Raw genomic sequence first — 16,423 nt, 5'->3', positions numbered from 1 at the left:
ACAATGATATTTCATTAGAGTTTGATGAGGGTCCTAAGTAGTTTCCAGTCTCCCCCAAAGAAGGAAAGTTAGAAAGCGAAGTAGAAGCCAGGAGAATTCCCAGAGCCATGCAGTCTCTCTCCTGCACAGGTTTCCTCACTCAGGAAAGGGGAGAGGAGGAAAGGTGGACAGGGAGTGGTAAACTTCACTCTGAAGGCAAGGACGGAGCAGGTGAAAAGCCAGCTGGAGAAGACTGCCAGCCTGGAAACCAGGACGGTCAAGGAGAGACGGCTGCCTTGCCCGAACAACAGGAGAAAGACGCGTCCACCTCCCCAGACTCGGCCAAGAAGAGCTTCGTCTGTAAGGCCTGCGACAAGAGCTTTCACTTCTATTGCCGCCTCAAGGTGCACATGAAGCGCTGCCGGGTGGCCAAGAGCAGGCAGGTGCAGTGTACGGAGTGCAGCGAGACCAAGGACTCCAAGAAGGAGCTGGAGAAGCATCAGCTGGAGGCCCACGGCGCGGGCGGAGAGCCCAGCGTCCCCAAGAAGAAGAAGAAGAGGCTCCCGGTGACCTGTGACCTCTGTGGACGAGAATTTGCTCATGCCTCAGGTACGTTCAGGAAGGCGTGGTCACAGAGGATGATAATTCAAACACAGTGAGCCCCCTGCATACGAACGACTCCTGTTCTGAGAGCACGTGCATTAAGTCCAGCACAGTTAGCCTAGGTACCCCGCTAACAGGATCGGCTGTGTAGTACTGTATTATAATGGGTTTATAATACTTTTCACACAAACAGTACATAAAGAACAAACACAGAAAACATCTTAAATCTTATAGTACAGTACCTTGAAAAATGCAGTAGTCCAGTTCAGCAGTTGGCATACAGGGGCATGTTCACATCTTTGAAAGTTCATGACCCGAAGATTTGTATGTAAGGCACTTACTGTGTTGTAGTTTGGATTCCAGGCCTTGCCTCCAGAATATGGGAAGGACTGTGTAAGTGCTTAGAAAATACAGCGGAGGCAGGGGACAGTTTTGAGAAGAGCAGGAGCCTGGGATTCGGCATCCTGAGCTTGCATGTCCCCCTCTGTGAAATAGGTGCCCTGCTTAACACCCACTGTTTAGGATTGTTATGAAGACTTAGGGCCTCCCTGGTGGCTCAGCTGGTAAAGAATCCGCCTGCTGTGCACAAGACCTGGGTTCTTTCCCTGGGTTGGGAAGATCCCCTGGAGAAGGGCAAGGCTACCCACTCCAGTATCCTGGCCTGGAGAATCCCATGGACTGTACAGTTCATGGGGTCGCAAAGAGTCAGACACGACTGAGCGACGTTTCGCTTTCATGGAGATTTAAGACAGTGTAGCTGAAACACCTGGAGCAGTGCCTTCAGTAGAGTTGGTGCTCAGTAAACTGTGGCTGTTGTTATCATAACGACAGCCAGCTCTTTCTGACCTGATACTCTGGCTTCCAAGTATCACTGGTTTCTGGAGAGCAAACAAGCGTCCTAGAAACCAGCAGAAGTAGATTGTTTTCCCTTGCCTGGGGCCTAATGAAACAGAAAAGTGAGTTCACGCCGTGCTCTGTCTCGAGGCCTGGCCCGGCAGTGCTCAGGTGTGTCCTGCTGGACTCAGAGCTCTCATCACTTGTATCTCTGGTCCCTTGCACGGCTCCCCTAGGCATGCAGTATCACAAACTGACGGAGCATTTTGACGAGAAGCCATTCTCCTGTGAAGAATGTGGGGCAAAGTTTGCGGCCAATTCTACCCTGAAGAACCACCTTCGCCTTCACACGGGGGACCGGCCGTTCATGTGCAAGCACTGCCTGATGACCTTCACCCAGGCCTCTGCCCTGGCCTACCACACCAAGAAGAAGCACTCAGAAGGTAAGGCGTGGAGAATGCCTTCATTCTTCCTGCAAACCTTAACAGTGTGAGCTGCCCAAAAACCCACTGGAAGTTAGGCATGATAAAAAAATCTCAAGTAGATCAAAAGCAGAAACAGACACAGAATCTCCAGGACCACAGACGATGGGAATACCTTTGTGCACAGACATGTAAGATGCTTATGGTGAGAGTCTCTAAAGAGTGGCCAGCTGACGTAATATGGTGACCTTACGGTTACAGAATTTACGTAAAGCCAGGAATCCCATGGGCTTCGAGGTGGAGGTCGAGCATAAGAAAAGCAGGGCAGTGGTGGGTGCTAAGTGTCTTCCTTGGAATCCCTAGTGTCTCTAGTGTAGCGACAGAGACCTCTGGTGTGAGGTGGAATAAAACCATTATAGGGACACACGGAAGGCAGGCGTAAGGGTTTCTAGTCCAGTGGGAGGGGAGGAGGTGTGTGGTCGGGGAAGGCTTCCCGGAGGAGGCTGTGCGTCTTTTGGAGCAGATGCGTGTGAGCACGAATGCCGCCATCACCTCACCTGGGTCACTGTTGTCGCGTCCTAACTGGTCTCCCCCCTCACCCCCTTTCTCTGGGCAGCATGCTCAACGCGCAGGCTCAGGTGAGCCTCTGAAAGCTAAACCATAGCAGGCCACGTCTCTGCTCAAAGCCCCACAGAGGTTTTTCACCCCAGTTGGTGTGAACTCTGAAGATAGCCTGCTAGTCTCCTGAGCAAGTCCCCAGATGCCCCTCCGACCTTATCCCCCGCTGCTCTCCGCTCGCTCGCTCTGCTCCACCTTCGCAGCCTCCCTGCGAGGCCTCTGACCGGCGGGGCACCTCCTGCTGGCCTGTGTTCTGGCTGTCCCTCCTCTTGGAAGGCCTTCCCTTCAGACGCCTCCAGGCTTCACTTCCTCCCCGCCTGCAAGTCCTCACGCATGCCTCGCCTTTCCCGTGAGGCCTCTCCTGCCCACCCTGTGGGAACCCTCAGCACTCCGGCCCCGCTGTGTTGGTTTTCTCCACAGAGCTTACCATAGGCTCAGTCTGTCATCTGCCGCCTTTATTTTGTTTATAGTTGATCTCCCCCCTGTTAGAATGCAAGCTGCAAGCTGTAGAGCACTCAGTCTTTTGGCCCCTCCTTCCGCTGTGTCTGTGGAGCTTAGAATAGCACTCAGCAAGAGGAGGCCCTCAGTAAACGTTTACAGAGGGAATGAGTTTCTTGAGCACCATTCCAGGCGCTAGAGATAGTGCAACTGTACACACCCTCATGGAACTACCTTCCAGTGGGTAAAACCGACCATATTTCAGTGTATAACATAAAGTCAGATAGTGGTCATTGCAGTGAGGGAAAGTAGAGCCAAGCAAGCAGTGGGGGTGGGGGTCGGGCCCTGTATATTCCTGTCCACAGTGAGGGCAGGTGAGAGCTGAGTAGAAAGCCAGATGCAGTGGAGATGGGGCCAGTGGAAGAGCTGCGAGGGCGTCACGGTGTGGACCACACCCCCTACATCCTGCACGCGAGTGAGAGAGCCTCGCCTGCGCGAGGGGCCCGAGCGAACGAGAAGGGGCTGAAGCACAGTCCACGAGGGTCCAGTGTTGAGAAGTAAGGTCAGAGAGGTCACCAAAGGCCGGCTCTTACAGGATCATAGGAGCCAAGGTTAGGACTTGGCTTTTAATGTGAGGAGTGTTAGTTTCTATTGCTGCTGTAAAAAATTTCCAGAAACAGTGGCTTGAAACAGCATCAGTGTATTATCTTTTACCATTTTGAAGGTTAAAAATCCAAAATGGGTCTTAGGAAGCTTAGCACCAAAGTTTCAGTGGAGTGCGTTCCTCCTGGAGGATCTCAGGGAGTTTGTTCCCTGCTTCTTGCAGCTGCCAGAGAGGGTTCCGTAGCTGCAGTCTCTGCCTTGTCATTGTGCCCCCCCTTGCCTGTCCTCCCTGCCTCTTCGAAGGACCTTTGAGATTCCAGTTGGGCCTACTGGGGTAACCCAGGATGCCCTCATCTCCTTAGTCACATCTGCCAAGTCCCTTTGCCATGTAAGGTGACGTGTGCACAAGCCTTAGGGGCGAGGGTGTGGACCTCTTCGGGACCTTTGTTCTGTCTACCACACGGAGGGGTAGGATCTGACGCACAGTCTGTCAGGTGAACTCTGACCACTCTGGACAGTAACCCTAACAAGGCAGGCGTATAGTATAAACAAAGAGATGGTGAGCCCATTGTGGAGGTGCTGGGCTTTAAGAGATGGTGAGTCCATTGTGGAGGTGCTGGGCTTCAAATTAGAGATGGTTAATCCATTGTGGAGGTGCTGGGCTTTAAAGAGATGGTTAATCCATGGTGGAGGTGATGGGCTTTTTGATGAGAGCTGTGTTGGGGAGGTGTAAAAAGACATTCAAGTTGGGGGCTGTATTGTTGAAAGTAGAAGCGACAGGGTGGAGAATGGATTAGATGTGGGATGTGAGGGAATGAGAGGCATTAAGGATGGCTTAGGGGTTTAGACAGGAGCAACCAGGCAAGTGATGCTGCCCTTTAAGGAAAAGGGGGAAACTGGAGAGGGAGAAGGAGAGTGTGTCGTGGTTGGGGGGTAGAGAACCCGGAGCTCTGTCTTAGTATGTGATAATTTGAGATACCTCTTAGACCTCCAAGTGGGGAGGAAGACTGGTAGGCAGTGACTCTAAGTCTGGAGCTGATGCTCTAAATGTGGGAGCTGTGAGTGTACAGATGGAATGCAAGGTTCTGAGATGAGATCATCCAGAAGGTGGAGGTGGAGAAGGCCTAAGCCTGAGTCCTGGGCTTCAAATAATTTCAGCTCTTGGTTCCAGAAACCCTTTTCTTTCCTAACAAAATTTTATTCCAAAGGGTAAACATACAAAAAGTGAAAATGAGGCTGATCCCCCTAGTTAAGGTCGACCCTATGATCTGGGGGGTCTGGACCCTAACCGTATAGGTTTTCCCCCTTTGTTGTTGGCCCATAAGGGAGACTGGAGGTACAGATGTTCTAGCTTTTTTTTTTTTTTTAAGTACCAGGTTTCCAGACACGCTCTTTACCAGTGTTTTCTAATACTCTTTGGCAGTCTAGTCTGGTCGTTGTATTTTCATTCCATGCATGAGAAAATAGAGAAGGCAAGAGAATCTTGAGAGCAAGTTGCTGGCAGAAAACTTTGATTCCTCTCTGAGGCCGTGTCTGTCATTTTTATGTGCATTTCTGCCCTGTGTGTTTTCGAAGGGGTCCAGACTCAGGTGTTCCTGGGCTTGAGAATATACCTGTTTCCTGGGAATGGAATAAGCTCTTCCACACTTGCAGTGGCCGGATTAACAGACGGCTAGTCTGGTGTGGTGAGAACTCTGTCCTTCACCTCGGCAGGGAGACCACACTGCCACCCTCTGTGCGTCAGCTGTGTTGGGGCGGTGCCATCTGATCGGATGGCGCAGACCTCGCACCCAGCGCGCTGCACATTGCCTGATGTTCTCCCGTCACCTCCCAGGTTATATTTCCCTGCCGTGTGCCTTAGAACGTGATCGTGTTTTTATGAGTGCCCTACATGTCCGCTGCTGGCTCTAATAGACTCCCATGTATTTCCAGGGAAAATGTATGCCTGCCAGTACTGTGATGCTGTGTTTGCCCAGTCCATCGAGCTGTCCCGCCACGTGAGGACCCACACCGGCGACAAGCCGTATGTCTGCAGAGACTGTGGCAAGGGCTTCCGGCAGGCCAACGGCCTTTCCATCCACCTGCACACCTTTCACAGTACGTACGGAGGCTGCGGATGTCAGGCACTGGGCACCGGCCAGGCCCTGGGAAGGCACACAGTGGTCCTCACAGCAGCTGTCTCTCCACCCTCCTGGGCCCCTGCTCAGTGCCTTCCCCTCCCCTGTCCTCCTGCAAAAAGCTGGAGTCCCTCCGGAAGAATCCCATTTTCCCGTGTCTCTGTGTGATGCCTCATTTCCCCGTCTGGGCCATTTCCTTGTCTTCTGGTTTAGCCCACCTGGCTCTGCTTGGCCGACAGAAGCCAGTTTTGTTTGAAGGAAAGAGCCTCTGTGACAGACAGGCTCGCAGGGCCCCAGAATATTTCCCATTTGCCCAGTGAGCTGCTTTCTTCTCCTCCCACCCCGCCTCTCCCCACTCTCCTTCTGGTCATAACCTGCCTTTCCCCCAGGAGCAGCCCGGACACTTTGTGAAGTAATGTGTAGCGTGTGGCCCCTCGCAGTACTCCTTAAAAGCTGCCTGCCCAGTATCCTCTTCTGGATGCCTTGTGTTCTCTCAGTTAGTGGAGTCTGCCCTGTCTTTGTCCCCTTCGACTAGAGCTGCTACAGGTAGAGACACACATCCATTCTACACACACAGCAGGGAGGGAGAGGAGATTTTGTGATCCTCCGTCATCGAGAAAGGGCTTCTTCCCCGGTGCTCAGTGGGTAAAGAACCTGCCTGCAGTGCAGGAGACGCAGGAGGCGCAGGTTCAGTCCCCAGGTCGGGAAGACCCCCTGGAGGAGGAGGGCACGGCAGCCCGCTCCAGTATTCTTGCCTGGAGAATCCCATGGACAGAGGAGCCTGGTGGGCTACAGCCCATGGGGTCACCAAGAGTCGGACGTGACTGAAGCAACTGAGCATGTGCGCGTCATCAAGAACTCAGCAAGGAGACGCGGGCGGTCACCCCGTCTGCAGCGGCTCTAGTTGTAGGAGGCACGTGATCAGCAGAGTCCAGCAGGGGCTTAAGAGCCCAGGTCTGAAATCACACGGGCCTGGGTGTGAATCTTGGCTACTCTGCCATTTACTTCCTCAAGCCTTAAACAGATTTCCTTATCTCGCTAAGCTCCACCCCTTCTGTAAGCTAGAGGAAATCCTAACGCTGCCACACCGTGTTGCTGGGAGAGCAGAAGAGATCTCACACATAAAGCGTGAGGCTCCACGCCTGACACACAGAAAACGCACAGTGAATGCCAGATAGCGTTGGTGACGAGAGCAGCCGTCTCCGGTGCCATCTGTCACCGTCAGAGCCCGTCTTCTTTCTCACACCCCGCACCTTGCATCCCCTTCTTCCCTTTTCCCCTCCCTGCCTCTGTTCCCCACTCACCAGTTTCTAGCTGTTGGCAAATACAGTATCTCACAAACATGTGCTTTCTGTCAGCACATTCAGGCCTGTTGTCAGGCGGCCAGCAAGGCACTTGGCCAGAGCTCGCGTGTGCCCAGCATGCGGCTGGACACTGGGCAGGGCAGGAAACATGAAGTGCCCCCCTCCCCGACCCCCATCCCCCCCAGGGAGTTTCACAAGGTTGCCCAGCAGATCTAGTTGCGGTAGCTCGCAGACGAGTGAGATCTGGCTTAGAGCCGACGCCGCAACTGGGAAGTCCTCCCAGCCTCTCTCAGTGGCCTTCTGCTCCGGTCACGTTGTCCCAGTAGCGTTACGCGGGGTCAGCAGAGGGGCAGACGTCGTCAGTTTTCAGAGTAGAGCAGACCCCGAACACTCTGCCATGACTTGGCACACGGCGCCTGCAGCAGGTCCAGCATCCAGGCCCCTCTCTCGTTGGCTGTTTTTGCCTGTTTCATGGTCTCCTCGCTGCTTCTGGAAAATTCCATCAGGTGTCTTTGAAGACAGTGTGACTCTGAGATCTCACGAGCTCATGTCCGCGGGGAAACCAGTTGATGATCCCGAGTGCTGCCGCATGTCAGGATTCCCAAGCCAGTCTGAGTCAACGCACACGGGAGATTGGCTTGTGGGCTGGGCCTTTCTTGTGGGCAAAGGATTTTATTATTAAAACATCTTACTTTCTGTTCAGAGAAAGGACTGAAGTCTCCTGCCACAGGGCTGGCAAATGAAGCCTTCCTCAGTGCTAGTTCTAGTTCTTGAGGTTCCCCCGAGGAGTTGCCTTGTCCGGTTAAGCATGCAGTGCAGAGGGGGGCCTGGTTACCCAGCTCCGCGGCATCCTACTCACGCCATTCTCTAAAGCTCGATTTTCCTAACCTGTAAAGTAGGACTGATCACAGCATCTGCACATAGGGTTATTGGAAGGGTTAAGTGAATGAGGGCATGGAGGCACTTAAAACTCACCCGTCATATGGCACTTAGTAGACACAGCTTAGGAAAATGTTTCTGTCATTGAATCTAAAGTGGGGATCAAGGACGCATTCCTCCTCTTGAGTCGTCCTACTGACCGCAAAGGAAGTAGTGATGCTTCAGGAGTGATGTGTGGGTAGTCTCTGTAGAGAATTTGAAAACTTCACAGCAACCCCCACTGTCAGGGGAAAGGAAGAGCCATACTTCTGGAAAACAGTAAAATGAAGTTTGACTTGTAAGATGCAAAGTGAGGAATCGAGGTAAACTGCTTAATGCTCAGTTCAGTTCAGTTGCTCAGTTGTATCTGACTCTTTGCCACCCCGTGGACTGCAACACCCCAGGCTTCCCTGTCCATCACCAACTCCCGGAGTTTACTCAAATTCCTGTCCATTGGTCGGCGATGCCATCCCACCATCTCATCCTCCATCATCCCCTTCTCCTCCCGCCTTCAATCTTTCCCAGCGTCAGGGTCTTTTCAGATGAGTCAGTTCTTTGCGTCAGGTGGCCAGAGTGTTGGAGTTTCAGCTTCAGCATCCATCCTTAAATGCTCAGTCTTTAAATGGTGCTTGGTCCAGAAGCCTCAGAGGAGCCTCACCCCCGCCCCAGGACGAGGGTGGAAAGTGGCTGCACGGTAAATGCAGTGACTCCGGCCCTTGGCTCCGTGGCCCCACGTGACCTCTGAGCAGTCTTGCCTCTGGAACTGTACACAGCCAGCCGCTCCTCGCTGACTGTTGCCTGTGGTGTCTCCCCCGCCCACCAGACATCGAAGACCCATACGACTGCAAGAAGTGCAGGATGAGCTTCCCCACCCTGCAGGACCACCGCAAGCACATCCACGAGGTGCACTCCAAGGAGTACCACCCCTGCCCGACATGCGGCAAGATCTTCAGCGCCCCATCCATGCTGGAGCGGCACATGGTGACCCACGTCGGGGGGAAGCCTTTCAGCTGCGGGATCTGCAACAAGGCCTACCAGGTGAGCCTGGCCCCCGCGGGAGCCTGCCCGGCGGCCCCCACAACCCTCCCTCCCTCTGGTCTCCCTCGGCCCCCCAGGGCTGGCGGCTTGTGGGACACCCCTGGCCTCCAGGATATGACCGGGCTGGCTCTCACGAAGCATGCAGCTCGTAGCTTACCCAGCTCCTCTGCTGTGACTGGTCAGAGTGGGGCTGGCTAGGAGCTTTTATTGGAGCCAAGAGTCCTTGCCCTCCTTCTGTTAGAGTTCAGCCTTGTCCTGTACTGAATGCTGCTTTTCCCCCGGATACTCAACATTCTTTGGAACCTATTGATCTGTGTGTCAAGGGATGTGAGGATGACAATAGCTGGAATTATCTTGTTTAGCAGAATTACTGGTGTTTTGTGGGTTTCTTTTTCTTTTTCCTTAACTCCCCGGGAAGAGCTCTGTTTTTGTTTTGGTTTTTTACCTTAGAGTTTGCTATGTAACTAAGTGAAACCCCCTATGGATCTAAAAAGAAACCGCGTCTATGAAACGCTCTCTGAGACCACAGAGCAGAGGATGGCCCTTGCTGGCATCTGTAACATTTGGGTGCAGAGAGATGCCCAGCAGCTCATTTCAGCTCAACTGAAATGGACAGGTAGCTTTGTTCTGAGCCTTGTGCTGAGACGTTGGATTTGCAGAGCCGGGTGAGACCTGGGCTGAGTCTCTAGGAAACCCTGGAACTGTGGGGAGAGTGTCACAGCACCGCTCCGGTACCTGGGAAGAAGGGACACTGGCTTTCGGAGCTGGCACAGCAGCCTCTCTCCAGAAGGTTTCCCGGCTGCACCCTGGGCCTCCAAGAGACAGCAGGCCAGGGTGTGACTCCTGGTGCTTCTGTTTGCTAATCGTGTGACCTTGGGCACTGCAGAGAGCCTAGCACCTCCCTCCTAGACTTACTGTGAGGCTGTGTTTCTGAAGGGCCCAGCCCTGCCCTGTAGTGGCCTCAGTAAATACACGGGCACCTTGTTCCCATGAACACCAGCCTCCCCTCGCCTGTCAGCGCTCATGGTGATGGGTAAGAGTGAGACTCCAGGTCGACTAACTAACTGGACTCCCCACTCCTCGGAGCTCCTTTTCTGTCTGCTAAGATTGGGTGCTGCCTTATTCAAATCAATTTTTGCTCAAGTAGACTCCTTAAAAAAAAGAGAGTGGAACTCCAGATCATAAGCTTCCCTGGGAGCGCCTGCCTCTCCTGAGTCTTTGTGAACCCTCCAGCTTGCCGGAACATTTAAGACCTGACGCTTGCCACATTCCTTTCAGCAACTGTCCGGCTTGTGGTACCACAATCGGACCCACCACCCAGACGTGTTTGCTGCTCAGAACCATCGATCTTCCAAGTTCTCATCCCTCCAGTGCAGCTCCTGTGACAAAACCTTCTCCAACACGCTTGAACACAAGAAGCACATCAAAACAGAGCATGCAGGTGAAGCTGGGGTGCCCCGGACAGGGAGCGGGGGCTGGCGAGTGGGAGGGGCTTGGTGGCCTAGGGCCCTGGGCTCCAGCCCCAAATCTCTCCTCCCCGTGCTGGAGCGCGGGGTGCTTCGGTGACCCCCCGTCGTGCCCCGGCACACCCGCGGGCACCACATCAGTCAGTCCACCCGTGACACTGGCTTGAGCAGCAGAGGTCCTGGAACCTCGAGCAGCGTGACTCCCGCCATCCCCAGGTGGCACGCAGGCCGGGGTGGGAATCCTGACTCCAGTGTGTGACCTTGGAAAGTGACCCCTCGCTCTGAACCCATTTCCTTCTCTTCAGAAGGGCAATTATTCACACCTGTGTGGCCGGTAAATGGGGGCATAGTGACAGCAGCTCACACTCAGGGAGGGTTTCCTGAGCGCATGGCATGTCGCTAAGCACCAGGTGTTTCCTCCTTTGATTCTGCAGTAATCCCCTTTACATCCAGGCATTCTGGCGCTCTTTATCACTCATTTCGCTGGTGTATTGGATTGGCCAGCAGCCAACATCGGGCAGAAAAACTGAACGACCTTTTGGGGCAGCCCCTAGTGTAGGTGTCGGGTTCCTAGCACTTGGCAGATGCCCGCTACTGTGCGCCCTCGCCCCGGCCCCGTTACTCCCCAGCTTGCGAGTCTTCCTTTCATTCTTTCCATGCCTCTGCTCATGCGCCGTGCAGACGTGAAGTTCCATGAGTGTGACCAGTGCAAGGAGCTCTTCCCCACGCCAGCGCTGCTGCAGGTCCACATCAAGTGCCAGCATTCAGGTCGGTGCCCCAGGGCAGGGCGGCCCGGGGTGTTCCCCTCCCCGTGCCCTTACAGCTGCGCAGCCCAGGCCAAGGGACAGCTGAGTTGTGCCTCAGCTACAGCACAGGGCCGACGGTACTGCCTACCTTGCAGGGCAACTGTGAGAGCCGAACATGTTAGTGCACAGAACACTCTCCAGGCCCTGCACAGGGAGGCATCTTACGCATTACCTGTGATTAGCGTTCCTGCTCTGTCCCATCAAACCTAAATGCCAGTTATTTAAAAGGCACCATTTTTAACAAACCATTAGAAAAACTGCTTATCCTAAATTCTGCTCTGGGCTCAATTTGACGTAGATTTTTATGCACTCTTGTCTGCCATTAAGTAAGTTGATTAACATAAGAACTCAGCTTCCCAGAGTAGCGCTCAGGTGAGATTGTTGGCATGCGTGTTATCCCACACGGGATTGTCCTCTGCCATCGAGGGCGCCAGTCAGGGAGCGTGTGGTAGCGCCTGCGGTTTTGATCTCCTGAGCATTAAAGTAGAGCTAGTCTCTTCTGATTCCTGCTTTGGGAATGCAGCTGACCGTCCAACGCTGACCTCTCATTTAACTCACATTTGGCTCCTGTGAGTTAGAAACACGCACCGCTGCCATCTCAGGGCTTTTCTTTCAGGCAGTGGACAAGCATCCTGCAGGTCTCCATGCTGCCCCTTCAGGCGTGTGCGCGCAGGCACTTGTGGACAGTTACACCCGACCTCCACGGCTTGCAGCAGCGGTAGCTGTCATTGATCCCATTTCAGAGATGTTAAAAGTGACAAAATAGCGTCATTACCATTAAATGAATGAATAATAGGCTTTGGCAGAGGCAGATTTAGCTTGAATCGGATGCTAATGAAGCTGGACTTGGGGCCTGTCACTGGCGGGACTTTTCCAAAGCTCTGCCCCTAATCCTGTTTGTGTAAATTTGCACTCATTTTCCTAAAGAGACCTCTCCAAGTTGTTCAAGCTCCAGGCCCCACACAAGCTGAAGAGCTGCCCCTGGACGCCCCGCCCCTTCCCGGCCCCGCCCCGCTCTGGCTGCCCCAGCCACGCCTCCATCCCCCTCCTGCAGGGTCGCAGCCCTTCCGCTGCCTGTACTGTGCGGCCACCTTCCGCTTCCCGGGGGCCCTTCAGCACCACGTCACCACGGAGCACTTCAAGCAGTCGGAGAGCACCTTCCCCTGTGAGCTCTGCGGGGAGCTCTTCACCTCACAGGCCCAGCTGGACTGCCACCTGGAGTCTGAACACCCGAAGGTGCTGGGCGCTGAAGCCCAGCCGCAGATGGTGCAGGTGACTGTGGGGCCTTGGATGCGGGGTTGCGGACCCAGGGGTCTGGAGGCTTCTCCGGAGGCAGCCCCTTCAGACAGCTGGCCTTTCTCCCTGGGACTCCCACGGGGCCCCGTAAGTGATGACTTCATGGCCAGGAGGATCTTGCAGAAGTTTCTCTGGACCACCTGGTGGCTGCCTGTGATACGGCCCCTGGGTATAGAGAGGCTGGAAAAAGAATTCTAAAAGCAGAATGACCTGGGCCTGTCCTTCCCATTCACACCCTCACTCACCCTCTGCGGACCACTGTCGGGTGTGGTCAGAGTTGCAGGAACCCTGGGAGGAGGTGGGTGAACTCTCGGTTGGGAGCTCCTTTGGTTGAAAGCCCTAAGCTTGATAGCCCCTGTGGGCTGGGCTCAGAGCATGTTTGAATGTCTGGGCTTTTCTGGGGGAAAACCCGCCCCTTCTCGGTCTCAAGGCTGTGTTTGCTCCTGCCCCTCTTTCTGTCTCTGGAACTCTTACTGTTCTTCCCATCTTCTCCAGAGAGGGTGGGCAGAAGAGGAAATGAAGCTCCATTCTGTTGATTGACAGTAAATTGCAGATGGACCAGAGAGGGCCTGTGAGCTGGCTGGGCTGCACCCCATCCCGTCCCGTTGAGCAGTCCCTTTAGCTGAGTTCCTGCAGGCCTCTGTGCAGAGCAGAGGGCAAGGCAGGTGCCCAGGGTTCTGGGTGCTGCTCGTGCTGCCATTTCAAGACCAGCTCTGCTTTTATTTATTTATATACATATATAAATATATATGTTATATATATATAATATATATATATTAGGATTCTTGGTAAGATGTCCTTTGCAGGGGGGAAACAGAGAAGAGTCCGTTGCTAAAAGAAAATGACAATTTGAAAGCTGCTGTCCTAGATGATTTTTTATTGAGCGTCACAGTCAGCCTCTTCCCTCTCACAGCAGAGACGTGGCTGAGCTTGGCGTCCCCGTCTCTCCATTCCTGTCTAGAGGAGGACACTCTCCGCTCTCAGCCACCCCTCAGGAATCAGGGTGGCTGAGCCCTCTGCGGGCGCTCCGCATTAACAGTGTCAGCTATTCCGAGCTCCATGGCTCAGAAGGTTGAGGCTCAGGCAGGAAGCAGGCGCTCTTAAGCAGGCTAGTTCTCCCGGTGATGGGGACGCCATCTCTAAGCGCTGATGCCCATCTGAAAGGGGTGCATGTGGCCTGTAGAAGCCTGTGCCTCCAGCCGGGGGAGCTGCGTGGGGGAGCTGACAGAAGCCACATTTTGCCCACCTGTTCTTCCTCCTGTAGCCACCTAGCCTCCCGAGTGAGGCCCTCCGCCTGATCAAGGCCCAGACACGCCACCTACGGCAAGCCGAGGCTCCAGTCAGCCATCCCTGTTTCCCTGGTCCAAGCATGACACGAACCACCTTCGTTCAGTAGCATTCCTTTCACATGGCACTTAGCTCTGTGGTGTAATCCCCGAGACAGGAAAACCAGTGTGAGAAACCGAGCCCACGTTCACTGGTGTGTAATCACAGAGTCCGGGCGCCCTGAGATGGCGCACTGAGCTAAATTATAGCAATTTAGCACACAGAGTTATTTAAATTGTTTGCCTGCCTTCTCTTTTGCATCACGGGTGTGTTAGACTTGCCTCTTCCCATTAGGCACATGTAATTGCTCTCCTCAGGTGAAAACATAAATACCATCATTACAGCGTGAGAGGAAAACCAAGTAAATTCTGGGGAGCCAGCCGTGGACACTGCCCAGCGCTGCCTCACGGTCTTTCCCTTGCAGGTGATCCAGACCCCAGAGCCTGTGGCCCCGACGGAGCAGGTGGTCACGTTGGAGGAGACCCAGCTTGCTGGCTCGCAGGTGTTCGTGACATTGCCGGATTCACAGACAGCCCAGACCAGCTCTGAGCTCGTGGCCGTGACCGTGGAGGACTTGCTGGACGGGACTGTGACCCTGATCTGTGGGGAGGCCAAATGAGTGGCTGCTCATGGCGAGGGGGGTCCTGCGTGTGCAGTGGAGGAAGAGCTCCACACTTGCCTGTTGCCCTTCCTCCCTGGCACAGTATTGAGCATCTTAGCTTCGCACCAACCCAAGTGGTCTCCCTTGGGAAGGGGGCAGAAGCACGGCTGTTCTCATAAAACCAGCTTCTGAGTCATTGGCAGCCAACACGACCACCCCCCGTGGCCAGCAGGCCCGCTCCTCACAGGCCTCCTGCGGCAGCCTCTGTGACCCTGTCCTCCTGCAGGTGGAGCGAGGCTTCTGAAACAGAGGCTGAAGGAGCAGTGGAGCCAGGGCCGGTGGTCAGAGGCACAGGTGTGACATGCCGGCAGCCCGCAGTATGTGGAGGGGCAGTTCCAGGTGGGACCGTGGCCCGCGGAGTGGGCCAGCACATGCTGCCAAGGCCTTCTGGCCATTGAAAAGCGAGAGAACCACACCGTCAGGCCGTGCAGGATCCCTTTCCTCATGTCTGGCATCCTCACAGCCCCTCTGCATGGCAGCCGTAGGCCTGGTAACAGCATGCCCGTCAGGAAGGCCTCATTTCCAGGCCGAGGCCCACCCCGTCGGTTCCATCGGCCCTTCCCGTAGCCGTGGGGGTGTCCAGTGTGAAGCCACGTAGCTGCAAACCACGCCTGCCCTCCCAGAAACTCCTCATGGTGTTCTATACTGGAGGCTGGTTCCCGCAGTGTTTCCGTGGTGTCCTTATCCCCTTTCCTTAATCAAAGCCTCACGCTTCCACCCAGCCTGGAGGCCTTGGCCCGCGATTCCTCCTGCTGCCCCGGTCTCCCCTGCCTGTGTGTAGCCCCACTCGCAGCGCCCTTCCCGGCTGCCATGGGGAGTGCTGGCCAGCAGGCCTCTGGAGTCTGAATTTCACAAAGCTTTTTTTTTCTTCTTCAGTTCCCAAAATATAATCCGATAATTAATGGTTTGTGGAATCCATTATGAAGTGCAATTAGATAGATATAGGTTCCCGCCGTTCAGAGGGAATGGCTAGCATTTATCTTCCTTTCCTTGATGCCAGAAGGTTGATGTCTGCGAGGGCAGCGTGTCCACGCCCAGCACGGCTCCCTGCCAGCTTGTGCGGCTGACCCCCTGTCTGATCCCTCACCCTCACGATACAGGCCACCCGAAGACAAGGCCACTGCTTCTCTCTAAGCACATTTCACATCACCAGACACCAGCGGAGGGGGGTGGGGGGGGGGGGTCGATTCGAGTCACGGTCGGTCCTTTTATCACCATCACTCTTTGCCGGAAGGGCCATAGTATGGCCCTCACCACCGGCCCGCTCTCTGCAGGCAGCTCGGCAGCTCGCTCCCACCTCCAGCCGTGTGCTCATTTTCTGTGCAAATCGCTTGAGCTTGTCAGTTCAGGGATCTTCCTGTTAGGAAGCAAATGAAGTTTTCAAAGGCCAATGACTGACCAGAAGATGGTGCTCAAACCTTTAAGACTTGGCCTCCCTGTGAGGCCCTTGCTGCCTCTGCCAGGGCTGTCTGTCTTCTTAAGTTTTCTCAGCCCCGTGAGCCGTCAGACCAGGACTGCTCTTGATCAGCAAGTGACGAGATGACACCAAACCTCCGCTTGGCACCAGATAAAACCCCAGTGAAATTATGGAGCTGCTCAACCTGCAGGGTGTGGAGGCCGAGCCTGGCAGATAAGAAGGCCTGGCTACTTGGGAATCGCAGCAGCATCAAAACTTCTTCCAGCCAAAAAAAGAAAAAATGTAAAAATTAATGACTGGGGACCTGTAGGGGAAAGTGATTTTTTTCTTCTTGAAAAAGTCCTCTGAATAAAGAAAGCTGTAAACTTTCGACCCAACTTTCCAATCCTTTTCGAGCACCAAGACAGCCTTTTCTCAGGTTTCAGACAGAGACCCCGGTGGAGGCAGGATGCTCCCTTGCCTCAGACTTGCCGGACCTGCAGCTTGCTTTGCCGAGAGCAGGCAGGGAAGCGGGCCTTGCCGCCAGCTGCACTCTGAACCCCAGCACGGCCAGCCAGCGGGAGCAGGAGGCCCGTGC

The 16,423-nt window shown here is 54.5% G+C and overlaps 1 protein-coding gene across 11 annotated transcripts in view; it reads left to right on the top strand.

Annotated features, from left to right (window-relative positions):
* ZBTB40 (zinc finger and BTB domain containing 40) overlaps window positions 1-16,218 on the top strand; it is a 76,392-nt gene extending 60,174 nt beyond the window's left edge. For 6 of the 11 annotated variants that reach the window (XM_060411464.1, XM_060411463.1, XM_060411465.1 and 3 more), the window contains 8 exons: window positions 130-588; window positions 1,653-1,859; window positions 5,430-5,594; window positions 8,660-8,874; window positions 10,153-10,315; window positions 11,022-11,108; window positions 12,201-12,418; window positions 14,193-16,218. In XM_060411464.1, coding sequence (XP_060267447.1) covers window positions 130-588; window positions 1,653-1,859; window positions 5,430-5,594; window positions 8,660-8,874; window positions 10,153-10,315; window positions 11,022-11,108; window positions 12,201-12,418; window positions 14,193-14,387 — 1,709 coding nt within the window. In that variant the 3' untranslated portion in view covers window positions 14,388-16,218. Of the gene's footprint in view, window positions 1-129; window positions 589-1,652; window positions 1,860-5,429; window positions 5,595-8,659; window positions 8,875-10,152; window positions 10,316-11,021; window positions 11,109-12,200 lie in introns of all 11 variants that reach the window. The other 5 variants (XM_042244599.1, XM_042244600.1, XM_042244598.1 and 2 more) reach the window with 1 other exon arrangement.
* Window positions 16,219-16,423: the final 205 nt, after the last annotated feature.

Source organism: Ovis aries, chromosome 2 (genome assembly GCF_016772045.2).
Source record: "Ovis aries strain OAR_USU_Benz2616 breed Rambouillet chromosome 2, ARS-UI_Ramb_v3.0, whole genome shotgun sequence".
NCBI classification, from domain to species: domain Eukaryota; kingdom Metazoa; phylum Chordata; class Mammalia; order Artiodactyla; family Bovidae; genus Ovis; species Ovis aries.
Note: the sequence above shows the minus strand (reverse complement) of the source record. Positions and strands in the feature narration are given on the sequence as shown.